At 37.9% G+C, this 15,933-nt stretch overlaps 1 protein-coding gene across 2 annotated transcripts in view; it reads left to right on the top strand.

Moving 5' to 3' along the window:
* Positions 1–15,933, top strand: part of nebl (nebulette) — a 170,978-nt gene that overhangs the window by 5,444 nt on the left and 149,601 nt on the right. For both annotated transcript variants that reach the window (XM_038292112.1, XM_038292113.1), the window contains exon 2: positions 2,810–2,904. In XM_038292112.1, the coding sequence (XP_038148040.1) occupies positions 2,810–2,904 (95 nt within the window). The remainder of the gene's footprint in view (positions 1–2,809; positions 2,905–15,933) is intronic.

Below are 15,933 nucleotides of genomic sequence, written 5' to 3'. Positions count from 1 at the left end.
AAAATATCTATTTAGGAGATCCAAAGACACATTGATCTTGATGACTTTGGGAGATTATAAAACATGTCACTGCTTTGAAATGATCAGATAAAATTATTTTATATTCCATGTCTGATCACTTAGTAGTTTTGTTTATAGATGTTCTTATTGATTGTCGGTTAAGGAATACTAATAATCTGCTGTGTTTGCATCTCCAGCACAGAATTGAGTCACTTTCTAAGGATTTGAATAATCCCAAATCTGGAACAGATGGAGGTTGATCTGACCTGACTGCTGACCGAGCAGAAGGACCAGACTGACTGCAGCCTGTCGCGTTATAATCTGAGCAGATCGCTTTCCATCAAACCTCTCAGAAAGTGCATTGGAGTCTTTTTTTACAGTAATCTGCCCTCATTAAGTAGGAAAAGTTTGTTCTGTTTTTAGCTTCTTCTAGATGCAGCTGAGATGCTCAGTTGTCAAGCAGCATGTTTGGTTGCTACATGTTGGCACGGAGCTGCTGCTTCCCAGAAGCTAAAGGTCCCAGTTGAGTTCCCTTATGTTTGAACATCCACCCATATATATATATATATATATATAGGGCCCAAAAACATTAGTGCATAAAACAATGCATCTAGGGATGCATGATTCATCATGCATCCCTAGATGTACAACTTCAATTCCATCCATCTAGAAAAATATGGATATGCTTCATTTTAAATATAGCATAGCATATTTATTTTCTTGTAAACTTTTTGGTGAACTTAGAGATCTATTTTATTACGTGTTTCATATCCCAGTAAATCTGTTTCCCCTTTAAATCTGCAGCTCTCCCTACTTCTCTGCTCTGTTTAAAAAGATTTATGAACCTCTTTACTGATACAGTGATTCCAGAAACAAAGTTTCAAAATATGTAGAAGCTCTGCACAATAAGAAAACATGTTCATTTTAACCTGTAACTGGGAGTCATGGTCCTCTGAGAAGCCCAGCTTTCAACTAGTAAAGAAGGACAAACTATTTCTCAAACTTCTTGCATTATAATACTAACTTGTATAAACTTACAATCTATGGCCATTTTTTGCTTGAAAAGCTCCATATGTCTTTCTGGTATCTCTTTTTTTTTTAACCAACCCGTCGCCTAAATTTTACTTAAACATATATCCAAGTAGCTGCCGGTTAATAGTGCCGGTTAGTGCTGCTGTGTGTCTCTCCTCCTCCATGTAGTTATTATGTTTGCAGTTAAATGCGACTGCAAATCAGATGTCTCAAAGCGACAGATCCGATGATGTTACACAGAGAAGCGGGACACGGGAGCAGCGGGAGAGAGAGAAAAAAAGACTCAAAATGCTCTGAACACAGACAGCTGCACCCAACTCTGTTACCTTTGGCTAACGTAAAAGAGCGGAAATGGGAAAAAAGCGGAGAATGTTGGTGGGGACATGTCCACACCAGTCCTTCAGAAAGTTACGCCTGTGAGCTAGGATGTTATAGGGAGCAGAGGGAAAGGGTGCGGTATTCTCTTGAAAGACCAGACAAAAGTCACTGATTGATTGATCTAAAGCATAGACTGAAGCACATTTCAACCTGTGGGCCAGTCATCAAGGTCAGCTGGGTCCCAACGGGGCTGCTGCCAGTTCCAGTAAGTGCTTGGATTGAGAATGGAAAGGTGTTCAATTTAAAAATAAAAAAATAAAGAAGAGAATCAGTAAAAGAAGACATAGTTCCTTGATGGTATCAGCTCAGGCATTGCTTTACTGAGCTGAACATGGATCCTGATCCTTTACGCTCTTCCTTCATACTTTGGGATCTTAATTTCCAAATAAAATGCAAACTTTACTTTCATCTAGGGCTGAAACAATCCGAATAATCGTGGTTATTCGAGTATTGAAATAATTTCCAACTAATTTATTCATTGATTAATCCTTAACTGGAGTATAGAGAATCTAAAACATGTCTTTAACTGACAGTGACCCATTTAGAGCAACAATTATAACCAAATTGTAAAAAAATATATTTAAATTTAAGATAAAGAAAGGCTTTATCCAGAACTCCTCAAGTGGAAAAGTTTTAGTTTTACCTGGTTTAATTGGTTCAAAACTCTTCTTTAAGGAAACTTTGGCTATCCGATCATTAATCGATTAATCAAACTAATTATCTACAGATTAATCAATTTGCATAATAATCCTTAGTTGCAGCCATACTTTGATCTGAACAGGTTCATTGACTATCCAGCGCTGATTCTTGTTAATGTTTCTGCTTCAGAGGTGGCTTTGGAGGGTCACCCTGCTGTGGCTATTCCTTCTAAGGGTCAATGACAATTTTAAGATATTGGAACCTGCAGCCATTTTCCAAGACATTAAGGGAGGGAAAACAATGCATGTCTGGATATTCAGGATTAAACCGAAACAGTTGTTGATAAAAAGATGTTGTTTTAGCTTCAAAGGTTGTATTCTTTAAAATATTTAAACCGATTGATCAGTTTCAGGGTTTTGTTCTAAAGTGATTGTGAAAAACATAGGAAAGTGGAGGACAAGATAATACGTCTTTTATTGCCTGCCCACAGCAGATAAAAATGTAAAAACGTGCCTAAGACCTTGAAAAATATATTTTCTGTCCGTTAAGCTGATTATTTTGTAGTTTTTGTCAGTGAAACTGAAGGAACTCAAACATCTGATTCTTTTGAGTCAAGGAAAGTACATCTGATTAAAAACAACAGAAAAAAAAACTGGACCAAAGCTGTCAGACTTTTATATGTTTTAGGTTTCAGAATATTTACTAGGCCTTAGATGATAAATAATAACACTTAATGTGATTGTTTGTTTTTAATCATCAGAATTGGCACAAAGGATGTTTCCACTGCGAGGTCTGCAAGATGACCCTGAACATGAAGAACTACAAAGGCTACGAGAAGAAACCGTACTGCAACGCGTGAGTAGGAGCCTGTTTTCCTGGAGACGTCCATCATGGCTGCTGTTTGTTGCTGAATGGTCCTGACTCCTCTCTCTGGGTGGAAACGTTGCCGCCTGCTTGGAGCGGCTGTGTTATTATCTTTCAGGTTTTTATAGCAGCCGTGGTTTTGGTGTTTGCCTGGTTTTCTGCAGCTCCTTTCACTTCATGCACGGCTTGTTATTATCCATACAGCTTGTTGGACGTTTAGCACATGGAGGCCACAACCAAGAGAGATTATAAACCTGAAAGTAGGCGGAGCTTTAAGCCGTGTGTGATGGATGATGGAAGTAAATTATAGTTTGTGTTTCGGGAGCAGATCCTCCAGGGAACGCTGTGGTTCTGACCCGTTAGCATGTACTGGTGAGCTGATTATAATGTTGAATGTTGTTAGCTGTCGTAAGAAGCTGTAGTAGCTCAGTAACTTTAAAATATGCCTAAATCCCTTTATTGTCCCACAATGGAGAAATTAACTCTCTGCATTTAAATAGTGTTGCACCAATGCCATTTTTTTGCCCCGATACCCGGCTGTGCAGTATTGGCCGATACCATCTGTTTGAAAGTGATGTGTGTTTATATATCAAGGACTGCAGACTACTTGAATGTAAAATAATTGCTATCATGGCTTTGTCAAGCTGCTGCCTACCTTTGTGTAGCAGGAAACAGACTAATACAAAGTGAATCTAGTAGAACTTTTTATTACCTTCCTAGAATTGGTGACAATAGTTGAATAAACTTTTGGCTCTCAAAATGGTATCGGTGCCCTATTTGTTGGTACTGGCCGATACCGATACCACCATTTTAGTGCTGGATTGGGGCCCTGCTCGATGCTGGTATCGGTGTCAGTGCAAGACTTAATTTAACCCATCCCTTTGGGGCCGTGTGGGGTTAAGGGCCTTGCTGAGGAACCCAGATTGGAGGCTGTGGGGATTGGACCGGGTACTAGCAAACTTCTCAGAGCACAAGCTCAGTGCTCTAATCACTAGGCCAACACCTCACCAAAACTTCGATAATAAGAGATGCTGCTGAAGATTGTCAGTCCTCCAGGTCGTATTCATTTCAATAAGAAAGTTAAAAACAATCCACTGGACTTTGTTTCCAAGTTTTAAGACGTTTCCCAAATGTCAGGAATAGCGTTGAGTTTGAGGCTTTATAGAGTTGTATAAAACTGTATAAAAATATAACACTATAAAACCTCGAACTCAATGCAATTCCAGACATTTTGAATTGAAAAAGCTTCCTGGAAGTGAAGCGAAACGTCTTCAAACTTGGAAACAAAGTCCAGCGGGTTTTTTTCATTTTCTTTTTTTTGGAATAATAAAAGATGTTTGTTTTTTTTATACCATATTTTCTCAGGGTTTTCTCTGAAAACAGTCTGTTTACTGAACACTGTAGAGGGGACGGTTTGATTCTTCTGGTCTTATCTGAAAAATCCTTTGAATCCCAGACATGGGAACAAGGGCCCTCTTTGTCCTGTGCTGACACCATATCTCTAACTTTGGACTTAATGGCTGAGAGGTTAACATGACCTCTGACTCTTTGGGGTTGAAACTGCGTTTCCCTCCAAGCTCCCTGAACACTGAGTCTTTGTTTCACATCCTTTCTTTCTGTAAGCGAGCAGCACCGAAACACCAAACAGTTTAGAGAAACCTGCAGTTCTCTTTGACGAGCTTCTGGGACCCAAGGCAGTTCTAGACAGGGGCCAACAGGGGCCAATGCCCTTGAACTGGTCCCGTTGGCCCCTTTAATCACCCTCGTACATTAAATATAATATGAAATAAATGTATGACGATGATAAGCTTTGGCAAAGACACCTTAACTGAATTGTCTCTTTGACCTGTTTAATTTACCTTTTGAAGTTGTGTTTTAACTATGATTTGGGAAATTTAGTTTTAGCTTCAGTCATTTTCAGTCATTTTCATGAAGGATTACAGTTTCCATGAAAAAAAGTTACCTTGAAACAACTTTTATGAACATTACTCTAAATTGTGATTTGATTAAACATTATAATTCACATAGAAAATAAGTAACATTGAAATGATAAATGTCCACTTTGCTCTTTTTATATTACATAATCTATAGTGATAATACTTATAAGAAATGCAACATTTAGCTTTAGTCAAGCTTCATTTATTGACCGTAGAGACATAAGCTATATCCAATAATTATTAGATCTTAAATTGTAATATTCAGGGAGTTACTCTGATTGTTTCTAATATCTGCTTGTGAATTCCCTAATAATTACTAGTATTTACAATTATGTAGAATGCTTTAATTTTTGTAAGAGCCACTTTACTCATTGCGTTCGTCAAAATACTAGATCAGTGAGGTCACACTCACTAACAGCAGAGTCACATCATGTGGTCATGCAACAGTATCACCTTTGAGCTAAAGTAGATATTTACCTGATAACAAATTATTACAGTTAATTTTTTTTAAGTAAGATTTTTCATTTTAAATAAAGTAAATGTAAAAGTTTCAAACCCGCCCACAAGGTTTGAGTTCGGGGAAGTTCGGTCTGGCTCTGCTCCATAGTAGCGCGAGTATGATCGCCCACTCTCTGGCGATCCAATCAAATTGTCAGGGCGGGCTTTATACGATGATGGACAGATGATCAACAGTAACGTAATCAACCACGTGACCAATGCGCGCTTGGGCGACAACAACAATGGCTGCCGCTGGAGAGTTGAGGTGAGTAGATTCTGCTATTAGGTCTGTTCTAGAAGATATCGACAGCAAATTAATTTTAAAAGAGGAACAGAGAAACGCGATCAAGGCTCATCTTCTTATTATAGGCGCGCAACTGCACGCTTTGATTTTGTTGACAACAACTATGCATGGCTTAACATACGTCACGCACTCCGTTGCTCTTATTGGTTGTAGATCTATCCAATTGAGTGCAGAGGCATTTTTTTTCCTGGTTCGTTCGAAACACGCCCCATAATCACAGCTCTATGGAGCAGTATCAGACTCATATTCTGACTAGAATTGAGTAGGACTACGTCAGGCTACAAATGTTCTACTGGAACGACATAAAATATGAATTTAACTATATCAACATTCTTGTTTGTGACCCCAGAAAGCATTGGCCCCAACTGGATCCCCTGGTTAATTTGGTCTAGACCAGGGGTAACCAATTAAAAACAAGCGGGGTCCAAATAAAGAATATCATAAACCAGTAACGTTCCAGTGACATTATTAATTATAATCTGTTACTTTAAACAGAATTTAACTCTGAAATAATGTGAGGTGTTTATGCATTCATGTTATACATTGAATTAATAAATAAAAAAAAGATAAAAAAAAAAAATAGAAAGTTTTTCCATTTTAAAATCTAAAGTGTTTCTTGAAGTAGAGAACAACAATTGTTCAGTTTGGTATATAGAAAATTTCCTGATTCACAGATTTTATGAAACACCTGATCTGACTGTTTTCTTTCTTTCTATTTCCTGTCTTAATGTTGGCAGTGGGCTTTATGCTGCCCTGCAAGGCTTTAAACCTGGTTTGAATGGAGACTAAGCCATTCTAAAGCACATATCAAGGTGCTCATTCTGATCCTGCATCCATGTTTATTTTTGATTCTGTTCATGGTGGAGAATCCTGCTTCACAGCAGCATGTTGAGCCAAACATCCTCTAAATGTTCAGGGTCATCTTTGAGCACCATTTCACTTTTCTTTCACCAGTTCACCACAGTTCTTCCAGCAGTCCACACTTTCTCTGCTCTCTTTTTCTCATCATCTTCTCCTTCTTTCCCATCGCCCGGCTTGCCACAGGTTTGCCTGCTGTGTCTAAAAGTAGCAGCAGCAGCAACCCAGACTGACAGCAGCTCATTGGATCATTTGGATCACATGTAGCCTGGTGCCGGACGCTCCGGAGGGCTTTACTGTATAAACAGGAGAAACGGGGCAAGTGAAATTAGACACTAACGTCAGACAACATGCGCTAATTTATAAATGTTGAGGTTGCTCAGGGTTATACTAACCTGACAACAGCCAGATGCATGTCTCGCTCCGCCCAGTTCCACTCACATACATCTGGGAACCCGCTCATTGAAAGGGATTTCCCCAACCGAATTTATGGTCTGTCCAATCAGGACGCAGGGTGGGTGTGTCCTGGAGTGGAGAAGCGACCGTGAGATTCCAACAACAATGGCGGCTCGCATTGAGGAAGCAAGCGTTAGCATTGATGCTGCTATTTCTTCTGTGTTGTCCAATCTATCTGATATTGTTTCATCAGCTTTTGTTGGTGGAAACGATGTTTTCGCCCTTTCCCGACCGGATTTGGCAAAAGCTTGATCTACCAAATGGCTCCTCCTCTCACAGCGTCACGGGTTAGCTTCGGTGTGAGTGGTTGAAATAGCACGTCAATAAAGATGACAGACAAGTGGCTTATCCAATCATATGCAAGGAGTTTTGATAAGGCCCAGCCTTCAGTAAAGGCAATTCCTATGGCGGGTTCCCAGATGTATGTGAGTGGAGCTAGGCGGAGCGAGACATGCATCTGGCTGTTGTCAGGTTAGGGTTAAACATCTACATCTAAGATTCTTGGTTTTTAACAATAATCTAATTGCATGATAAGAAAACACTTTATGATATTCTTCAAACCTTAACCTTGTCTCCTAAACTAGTTTATCTGTTTTTGTATTATTTCTTTATATAAAACTCTTTTGCAGCTGCAAGTAAGTAATCTTATGGATAAAAAAATAAATAAATCATATTAGTGAAAATGATAGGAAAAGAAAAACCTGACCGTCATGTCAATTTTACCTGAACCTGTAAAATAATTTAATATGTTTCAAATACTAATAATGTGCTTTAGAAGCATTTTAAACATATAGAGCCAAAACGTGTCCAGGCAAAAACCGTATGGTTTAAAAAAGAAAAACTTTTCCCACATTGGGAAGTTCTCTGATGTCACAGTCGGGGAGCGCTCTGATTGGTTAACTTCTCCTTCACTGGTCTTTTATTGATCTGGTCCAATAAAGAAGCTGAACCTGGCTAATATTTCTGAACCCTGTTTGTGTTTATTCTCATTGGGCTCTTTTCTACAGTTTATTGTTTTTATCTACTTTATTTACAATTCACCTATTTATTTAACTATGTTTAAAAGCTTAACTTGGAATGAATTGCACTTTTCAGTCACAAGGATTTAATGTAGTTTAAAAACAACTCAGCTGAAAGGAGATTTATTTTTTTTAGATTAGTTTAATATGGGCAACGTGCAGATCATTTTTTGTTTTACAATACATGAAGAACTACTGAAATTATTTTAGATACACATAAATATATTAATTAATTACATGGGAAAAATGAATTACCTTAGGCTTTGGATTAGGATTCATTGGGTCATAACAACCTACTGAGCCTACTGGTAGGTAGGAGGAACGATCAGAAGCCATTCTATGGGACTGATAACTGCTAATAACAAACATTTATTGGGATGATAGCAGCTGCAAATAGTCACTAAGTATTTACTGTGTGATAGGAAACAGAATCAAACTGAGGAGGAACCCCATCAGATGATGGGTGCGGTGCTGCTGCCATCAACAGCTTTGTTTGTAGATGTTGGAATTTGGCCTGTTTTTCAGTTTAGTCCTGTTTCTTTTTCTAAGTCTGCTTCTGTCTCCTTGAACCCCAGTCGGCCTCGGTAGATGGCCGCTCACACTGAGCCTGGTTCTGCTGGAGGTTTCTTCCTGTTCAGAGGGAGTTTTTCCTCTCCACTGTCACTACAAGCATGCTTAGTGTGAGGGATTGCTGAAGAGTCAATGAGTTGATGCAATCAACTGGTTTTCCTTAGATAAAACTTTAAATTAGTTTGACTGTATGATCTGGTGAACTGTAAAGTGCCTTGAAATGATGTGTTTTGTGAATTGGTGCTATAGAAAAAACTGATTTGAAATTGAGTTGAATTATGAGCAGGTCCTACCTGTTTGAACGACATTTTTATTTTATTTAATTCACATCTCCAATCTCTTAATTAGTATTAAGAAGAAATGTATTTCAGATATTATAAAAATACATATTCAGTCAAGCTGATAAATGTAAAAAAAAACTGTAAAGATTTTTAGATAAATAAAACAGAATTCTTACTCGTACAATTACATTTTCTGAAATTCAGTTTCTCCTGAAAGAATTTAATTTAGAAAATCTGTTATTACATTTTGACTAGGAATGCGATTTGATCAGGACGAATCTTATTTTAGTGATTTACTAATAGAACAACAGAGAGGAGAACGCTTTTAATAAATATTAAAACGGCCTGCCATAGTCTAATTCATATCCTACACATTAACTCGAGTAGCGATCTTCCTTCTCTCCTGCTCCTCTCTCTTTTAAACACTCCATTTATTTCTTAAATTTCAGCATTAAAATCTCTAGTTCCAGGGGGGTGAAATAGCCACTTCCTGTTACCATGGTGACTGATTGAATCAGGGCTCCACTGATAACGGCTTTTCATACTCGTTACGCACCTGTTCAACTCTGAGTTGGCCTACTTAGAGTTGATTAAAGTAACTTTTATGAAACTGAAAACTCAGAGTTGTCAGGCTGGATTAATTCAGAATTGAGGATTAGAGTCTCAGTTTGTTAAACCTGCTTCTTGAAACGGGCTTCTAGACTCAAACATCCTGAATCAGGTTGTTTACTCTGCAGAGGAGAAATTCCTGCTGCGGTTTTCCTGCTCTCTGTTGAGTTTTGTTTTTGCTGCTCAGTGTTAGAAGGGGCGCTCTGAGGAAAAACCAGCGTCCTGTAATTAAAGAGTCTCTGTGAAGCCGTGGCGCTGCTTGTTTTTAGAGCTGGAGGACTGCTTTGGATTGTGATGAAGTATCCTCGGCTCTTTGTGATCTGTAGCTGCAGCTGACAACAATAACAGCTCATGTTCTCCCAGTTTGGTTCCCTAAGAAGAAAGCTCCTTGAACTGAGGCTGAAGCTTTTTTTTTTATGTCTGATGTTTTAAAGCGTTTAAACTCCATCTTCTGCTTTGCAGTAGGAGGAAACGAGGTGTGACAAAGACAACCAGGATGGAAAAGTTATATCCAGAACCAGAACCATGGGTTAATATGAGAGGTGACTCTCCAAAATAAAATAGGAAGTAAAACTTACTAAAGAGTTAATCCGAGATTATTATAGAAAAAAATAGAAAAATAAAAGCTGAGATAAACTGTCAGAATAAAATTGATCCGAGACTATTTTAAGTATTATTTCAGTATAATATATGCAGAGAACAGAAAACCAAGGGTCATGTTTTAGTGCAACTTTAAATGGTGAGTTTGTACAAATATCTGAAAAAAAAAATAAATATATATATATATATTATATCAGGAAAGTTAAGCCTCTAAATGTTAAACCTGTTTATAAAAACTCAGAAAGTTTGATAAAAACCTTGAGTTTAGTCCTGTCACTCTCCCTCAGAATCCACTCCAGACCCACAGCATCACAGATACCCTCCTCTACTTTACACTGGCCTTCAGTCTGACCAATTAGAGGTGCTGACTCTGTGGGGGTCTCTGATCATAGCCTAATCAGCCTCATTCTGATGCCAACATTGTGCTTTACCTTTTCTGTGACATCATCGAATGAGTTTCTGTGCCTTCAGATCTTAGTGAGTCAGAGCTGAAAATCTACACCAGCGCCGTGGGATTATGTCTTTTAGTGATGATCCTCTCAGAGATCCATAGCTAAGGACAATGACATTAATTAGTACCTGAATTATCCTACATCACTTCATTACTTCCTGTGAAATAATTCCTCCTCTGGGGATGTTTCTCTTTCTACTCTGCTGTTATCATCCATTTCAGTTTAAACTGTGCAACTTGAAGCTAATAACTTGAAACTTTCTAGGAAAATAGAAGGAGATATTGTGCTTGAGGTTCAATGTGAAAAAAGCAATGATTAATAAAAATTTCTATGAAAATGCATAAAAAAATTATGGAATTCAGACATTGTTTTCTAACCATATTTTTAACAGAATAAGTTAAAAACAATAAACTCATGAAGCAAGCTTAGACTAAAATCATAGTACCCTTAATTCAATATGTTGTTGCCTCACCTTTAGCTATCCCTCGATTCCTGTAACTATCAATCAGACTTCTGCTCCTCTGGTCCAGACTGCTCCAGGTGTGATGGCTGCCTTTTCCAGCTGCATGTTTCAGCTCCTTCCAATAGGATTCGTTACCAAGAAGAAACATTATCCAGAATTTAGGGATGTCCACATACAACCTTTTCATTTCTGCTACATTACCGATATGGCATCTTACAGAATCGACCGATATTACAATATTCGCACATTTGTTACATTCTTTTATCACTTATTTTTTACCAATGTGATATTAACCGTTGAGCTACAGAGACTTTAACCAGATGCACAGAGTTTCTATCATCATGACAATATCAGAGAACTTAGATGCACCGATATAATCTCATATTAGTTTTTTAGGATAATAGTATCAGATATCAAATTGGGACAGCACGGACAGGTACAGGTACCAAAATGGCAGTTAGGTCTAATGAATGCGCTCAGATTTAACTGAACTATGTAGTCTCAATTATTTTCAATTCAATTCAGTTTATTTCTATAGCACCAATTCACAACACATGTCATCTCAAGGCACTTTCCAGTTTAACAGATCAAACAGTCTGATTGATTAAAAGTTTTCTATCTAAGGAAAACCAGTTGATTGCATTGACTCATTGACTCAAATACAATCCCTCACACTAAGAATGCTTGTAGTGACAGTGGAGAAGAAAAACTCAATTTTAACAGGAAGAAACCTCCAGCAGAACCAGGCTCAGTGTGAGCGGCCATCTGCCGAGGCCGACTGGGGTTCAAGGAGACAGAAGCAGAGATAGAAAAAGCAGCTGTAAAAGGCGGCCCCGTCCAGGAAACACACAGCCAGGCAGACGAGCTCCGAGCCAGCTCCCATGCCAGAGGACGAAGACAGGACATCCAGCCAGTCACAGTCAGAGAAACAGGACCACACTGGAAAACAGGCCGATCTCCAGCATCTATGAACAAAGGTGTTGATGGAAGCAGCACAGCTGATATTTCTCTGCAGGATGTAGTCACAGCCAAACAGGAACAGACCAGATGAAGCTACTATGAGAAAAAGCAGAGAGCAGGACATTAGAGATTGAACTAACAGATTCTGCAGAGTGGGAGAATAGAGATAGAATGAAGCAGAATGATGAAAAAGGGGTCCCTATGTCCTCCAGCAGTCTAAGCCTATAGCAGCATAACTATAGAGATAGCTCAGGATAACCTGAGCCACTCTAACTAGAAGCTTTATCAAAAAGGAAAGTTTTAAGCCTAGCCTTAAAAGTAGACAGGGTGTCTGCCTCACGGACTAAAACTGGTAGTTGGTTCCACAGGAGAGGAGCCTGATAACTAAAAGATCTGCCTCCCATTCTACTTTTAGAAATTCTAGGAACCACTAGTAAACCTGCAGATTGAGAGCGAAGTGCTCTGTTAGGAACATAAGGAAGAATCAGATCTCTGATATCAGATGGAGCTTGGCCATTTAAGGCTTTATATGTGAGAAGGAGGATTTTAAATTCTATTCTTGATTTAACAGGAAGCCAATGAAGAGAAGCCAGGATAGGAGAGATGTGATCTCTCTTTTTCATTTTCATCAGAACTCTGGCTGCAGCATTTTGGATCAGCTGAAGGCTTTTAACTACAGTTTGTGGACTTCCTGATAGTAAAGAATTACAATAGTCCAGCCTTGAAGTAACAAATGCATGGACTAGTTTCTCAGCATCACCCCTGGACAGGAGATTTCTAATTTTTGCAATGTTCCTCAGATGAAAGAAGGAAATTCTAGAAACCTCTTTGATCCGGGATTTAAATGACAGGTCCTGATCAAAAACAACACCAAGATTTTTTACTTTATTATCTGAAATCAGTTGAATCCCATCCAAATGAAGTGACTGACTGATCAGCTTCTTTTTCAAAGACTCTGGTCCAAAGACTATAACTTCTGTTTTAAGTATCCTGAAAAGGTGTAATAAAGTTATCAGATTGACAGATTAAACATTTCTGCTCTGGTTCTGTTTCAATTGAAGACATTCGGGAAAATATACTTTTAGGAGTCTGTAGCAAAGCTGAGGATTTCTATAACAGTTTTAGAGATTTTGGAGGGGGTTAAGGAAGTAATCCCATGCTCCTTAAGACCAAGTGCAGCTCAGATGAGGGGGGCAGAAATGAATGGGGACAAATGGGATTAAAAAGCACATGATAGCGGACACTTTAACACATGGCTTTATGACTTTAACGGTTAGACCACTGATCCAACCAGGAGAACGACATCAGGTCCTGGACTAAAGCTTAGGCTGTTCCCTCACGATAGAAAAGAAAGCAGACATGTAAAGATTGGTGTGGAGGGTCAGGGGCTACGACTTAATCTGGAGGGAATGATCGCTCTGACCCTGAATGACCTCTGGAGGAACAGAAAGTCCTCAGTCTTTGATTTAAAACAGTTTAGCTCATGGTGATGTTGGGAATCACCCTGCCACCTTTATGCTCATATCACTGTATATCAAATATTTATAGTGAATTTATCTTTTATTGCGGACTCATAATCTCACAGAAACATTCAACCTTAAAGGAAGAACATTAAATCAGTGGGGGGAAAGTTTTTTTTTTTAGCTAAATACTCATTGCTTTATTTGCTGATGCCTCTTTGATTGGTCATATAAAGAAGTATTATCTCTGTGAAGATAACTTTTTGTACCAAGCATGGTGGGGATGCACGATATTGGGATTTTGGCCGATATCCGATATGCCGATATTTTAAAACTCATGTAGCCGATAACCGATATTGATACCGATGTTAAAGCTGGACAAAAATAAGTAGTCATTGAAAATAGCAGTTTTGTTATCCATTTATGACACTTTGAAAAATAATATACTCAAATATATTTTCATATGCTGATATCAAATTGATTTTTAAAAACGCGGTATCGATCTATTTTACTTTCAAAATCTCGTGAAATTTCATCGTTCTGTTACAAACTCTCGTGATATTTTGCAAATTCTTGTGAGATTTTGTTAGTAAAATAGATCGATACCGCGTCAATATATCAACATATAAAAATATGGCAACATTTCGTGAATTTTCGGGGGATTTTGTAGCATAACGATGACATATAGCAATATTTCATTAGTAAAAGAGATTGATGTGGTGTTTTTAAATGGCAATATATCAGCATATGAAGATATTGTGATATTTTAATCTATCAATATTTTTTCCCTCGTCTTTAGAAGTTTTTAAGTCTGAGAAAAAGAAATTTAGTAGTATTTTAGTAGTATTTTTTTTTTTTAGACTTTAGAAACTCAGAAGCTGATCAAATATCGGGTTAAATATCGGTGGGGTGGCCGATGTCCGATATTCAGTTTTAAGGCCGATACAGGCCGATACCGATAGGGGGCCGATTATATCGTGCATCCCTAAAGCATGGTTCATGGTGCTGGTTCTTTCATCGTCTCAACCTAAAGGTTTTCTGTAGCATTTCCTTCAGATTTCAGCCAAATTTATCTAAAATCTCTTCATAATTCAAACATTTCATGCTGCTGTGCATTCTAGCAAAGACTAATGAGCCCACAGCATCACAGATCCTCCACCATGCTTAACAACGACCACGAGGTTCTTTTCTGCATATCCATAAATGATTCATCATCATGAACCTAAATCTATAGTAAAAGTTGGATGTTTTAAAAGTAGGTCAGCCAAATATTTGTTCTAAAGAAGCTTGGTTTGTGAATCCAACCTTTGAAAAGATGTGTTTTATAATTGGCTGATCTCACAGTTATTATTCTGAATTGTATCCATGAACCTGGAGGCGAGTTAAATCAGCTTCAGGTTCATGTTAATTATTTAAGTAGTTAATCAGCTGGGAAAGATCTCAGCCATTCATATCCTCATAAATGTTCAAATAGGAGTAATAAATATAATAAGCTCTGCAGTGAATCTATATGTGATGAACATGAATTATTATGATATTTAAACAGCAGAAGTTTTCAGTCTAAAAAAAAGGTCTATTGGTTAATTTATTGGTTCTGGTTTAAAACAGACAGAAAACAGAGATTCTCATGTTATGAAATCCGATAAAATCAGTTTCCCTCTGAGTGCATCAGCTTGGTTTTCCATGTTAAGAGCCTGAAGTGAGCTCAGATTGTTGAGGTATCGATGTGTTGCTTATGTAACCAAGCTGCCCACATAACCCAGATTACTGCAGCCTGCTGCGCTGAAGCGAAACAGAGGAGAGAAACTGCTCTGCTCAAAGGCACAAACAGGAAAACATTTTCAACAGCAGTTCAAAGCTGAGGAGGGAGGAGGTCACTTCTAGGGTCTAAATGAATCCAAACATCTTTCAGGTGATCCACAGGTTCTCCTGCATGGCTTTGATATGTTTAAAGCTGCATCAGTGATGCTGTGCTGGATGAAGTTTTGTCAATCCTCTAAACTCCTACAGTCCCCAGAAATCTCCAAAGGTTGTTCTGTTTTCGCAAATTCCCACCTGTTGATGTTTGTGATGATTGAAAGTTAAGTTTCTTTTTCCTTTTATTTGTTTCTTTTTTTTTAATTATTATTATTTTTTTAAATCTTTTTTTATATAATACAATTATATCATAATAAATAAATAAAAATAAAATAAATACAAATTAAAGAATAAAAAAGGAAAGTTACGTTTCTAGAAAAACTCCTAATGTAAAAAGCTCAGTCCAAGAGGAACATAGAGATACTCTATATTCTATGCTTGCAAAACAAAGCATGTAAAGTCTGCAAAGCAGAGATGCCAGCTTTCATAGAATGATTTCAGCTCTTTCTAATTGTTCTCTTCATAAGACCTACAGTTTGTGTTTGGAAGTTGTTTTTAAATAAATGCCGAGAGACAATTAAGGCAAACTGAACTTCTGTTCCACACGGATCTATAAAGCGACAGTGTTGATTCTATCATCTAATCTAAATTAGCTCCTTTTCAACCACTGGCATCTTCTTACATCTCTAAAGATAT

This window comes from Cyprinodon tularosa, unplaced genomic scaffold (assembly GCF_016077235.1).
Source record: "Cyprinodon tularosa strain WSP-4 unplaced genomic scaffold, ASM1607723v1 ctg308, whole genome shotgun sequence".
Classification (NCBI taxonomy): domain Eukaryota; kingdom Metazoa; phylum Chordata; class Actinopteri; order Cyprinodontiformes; family Cyprinodontidae; genus Cyprinodon; species Cyprinodon tularosa.
This window is presented reverse-complemented; position numbering and strand designations above follow the sequence as displayed.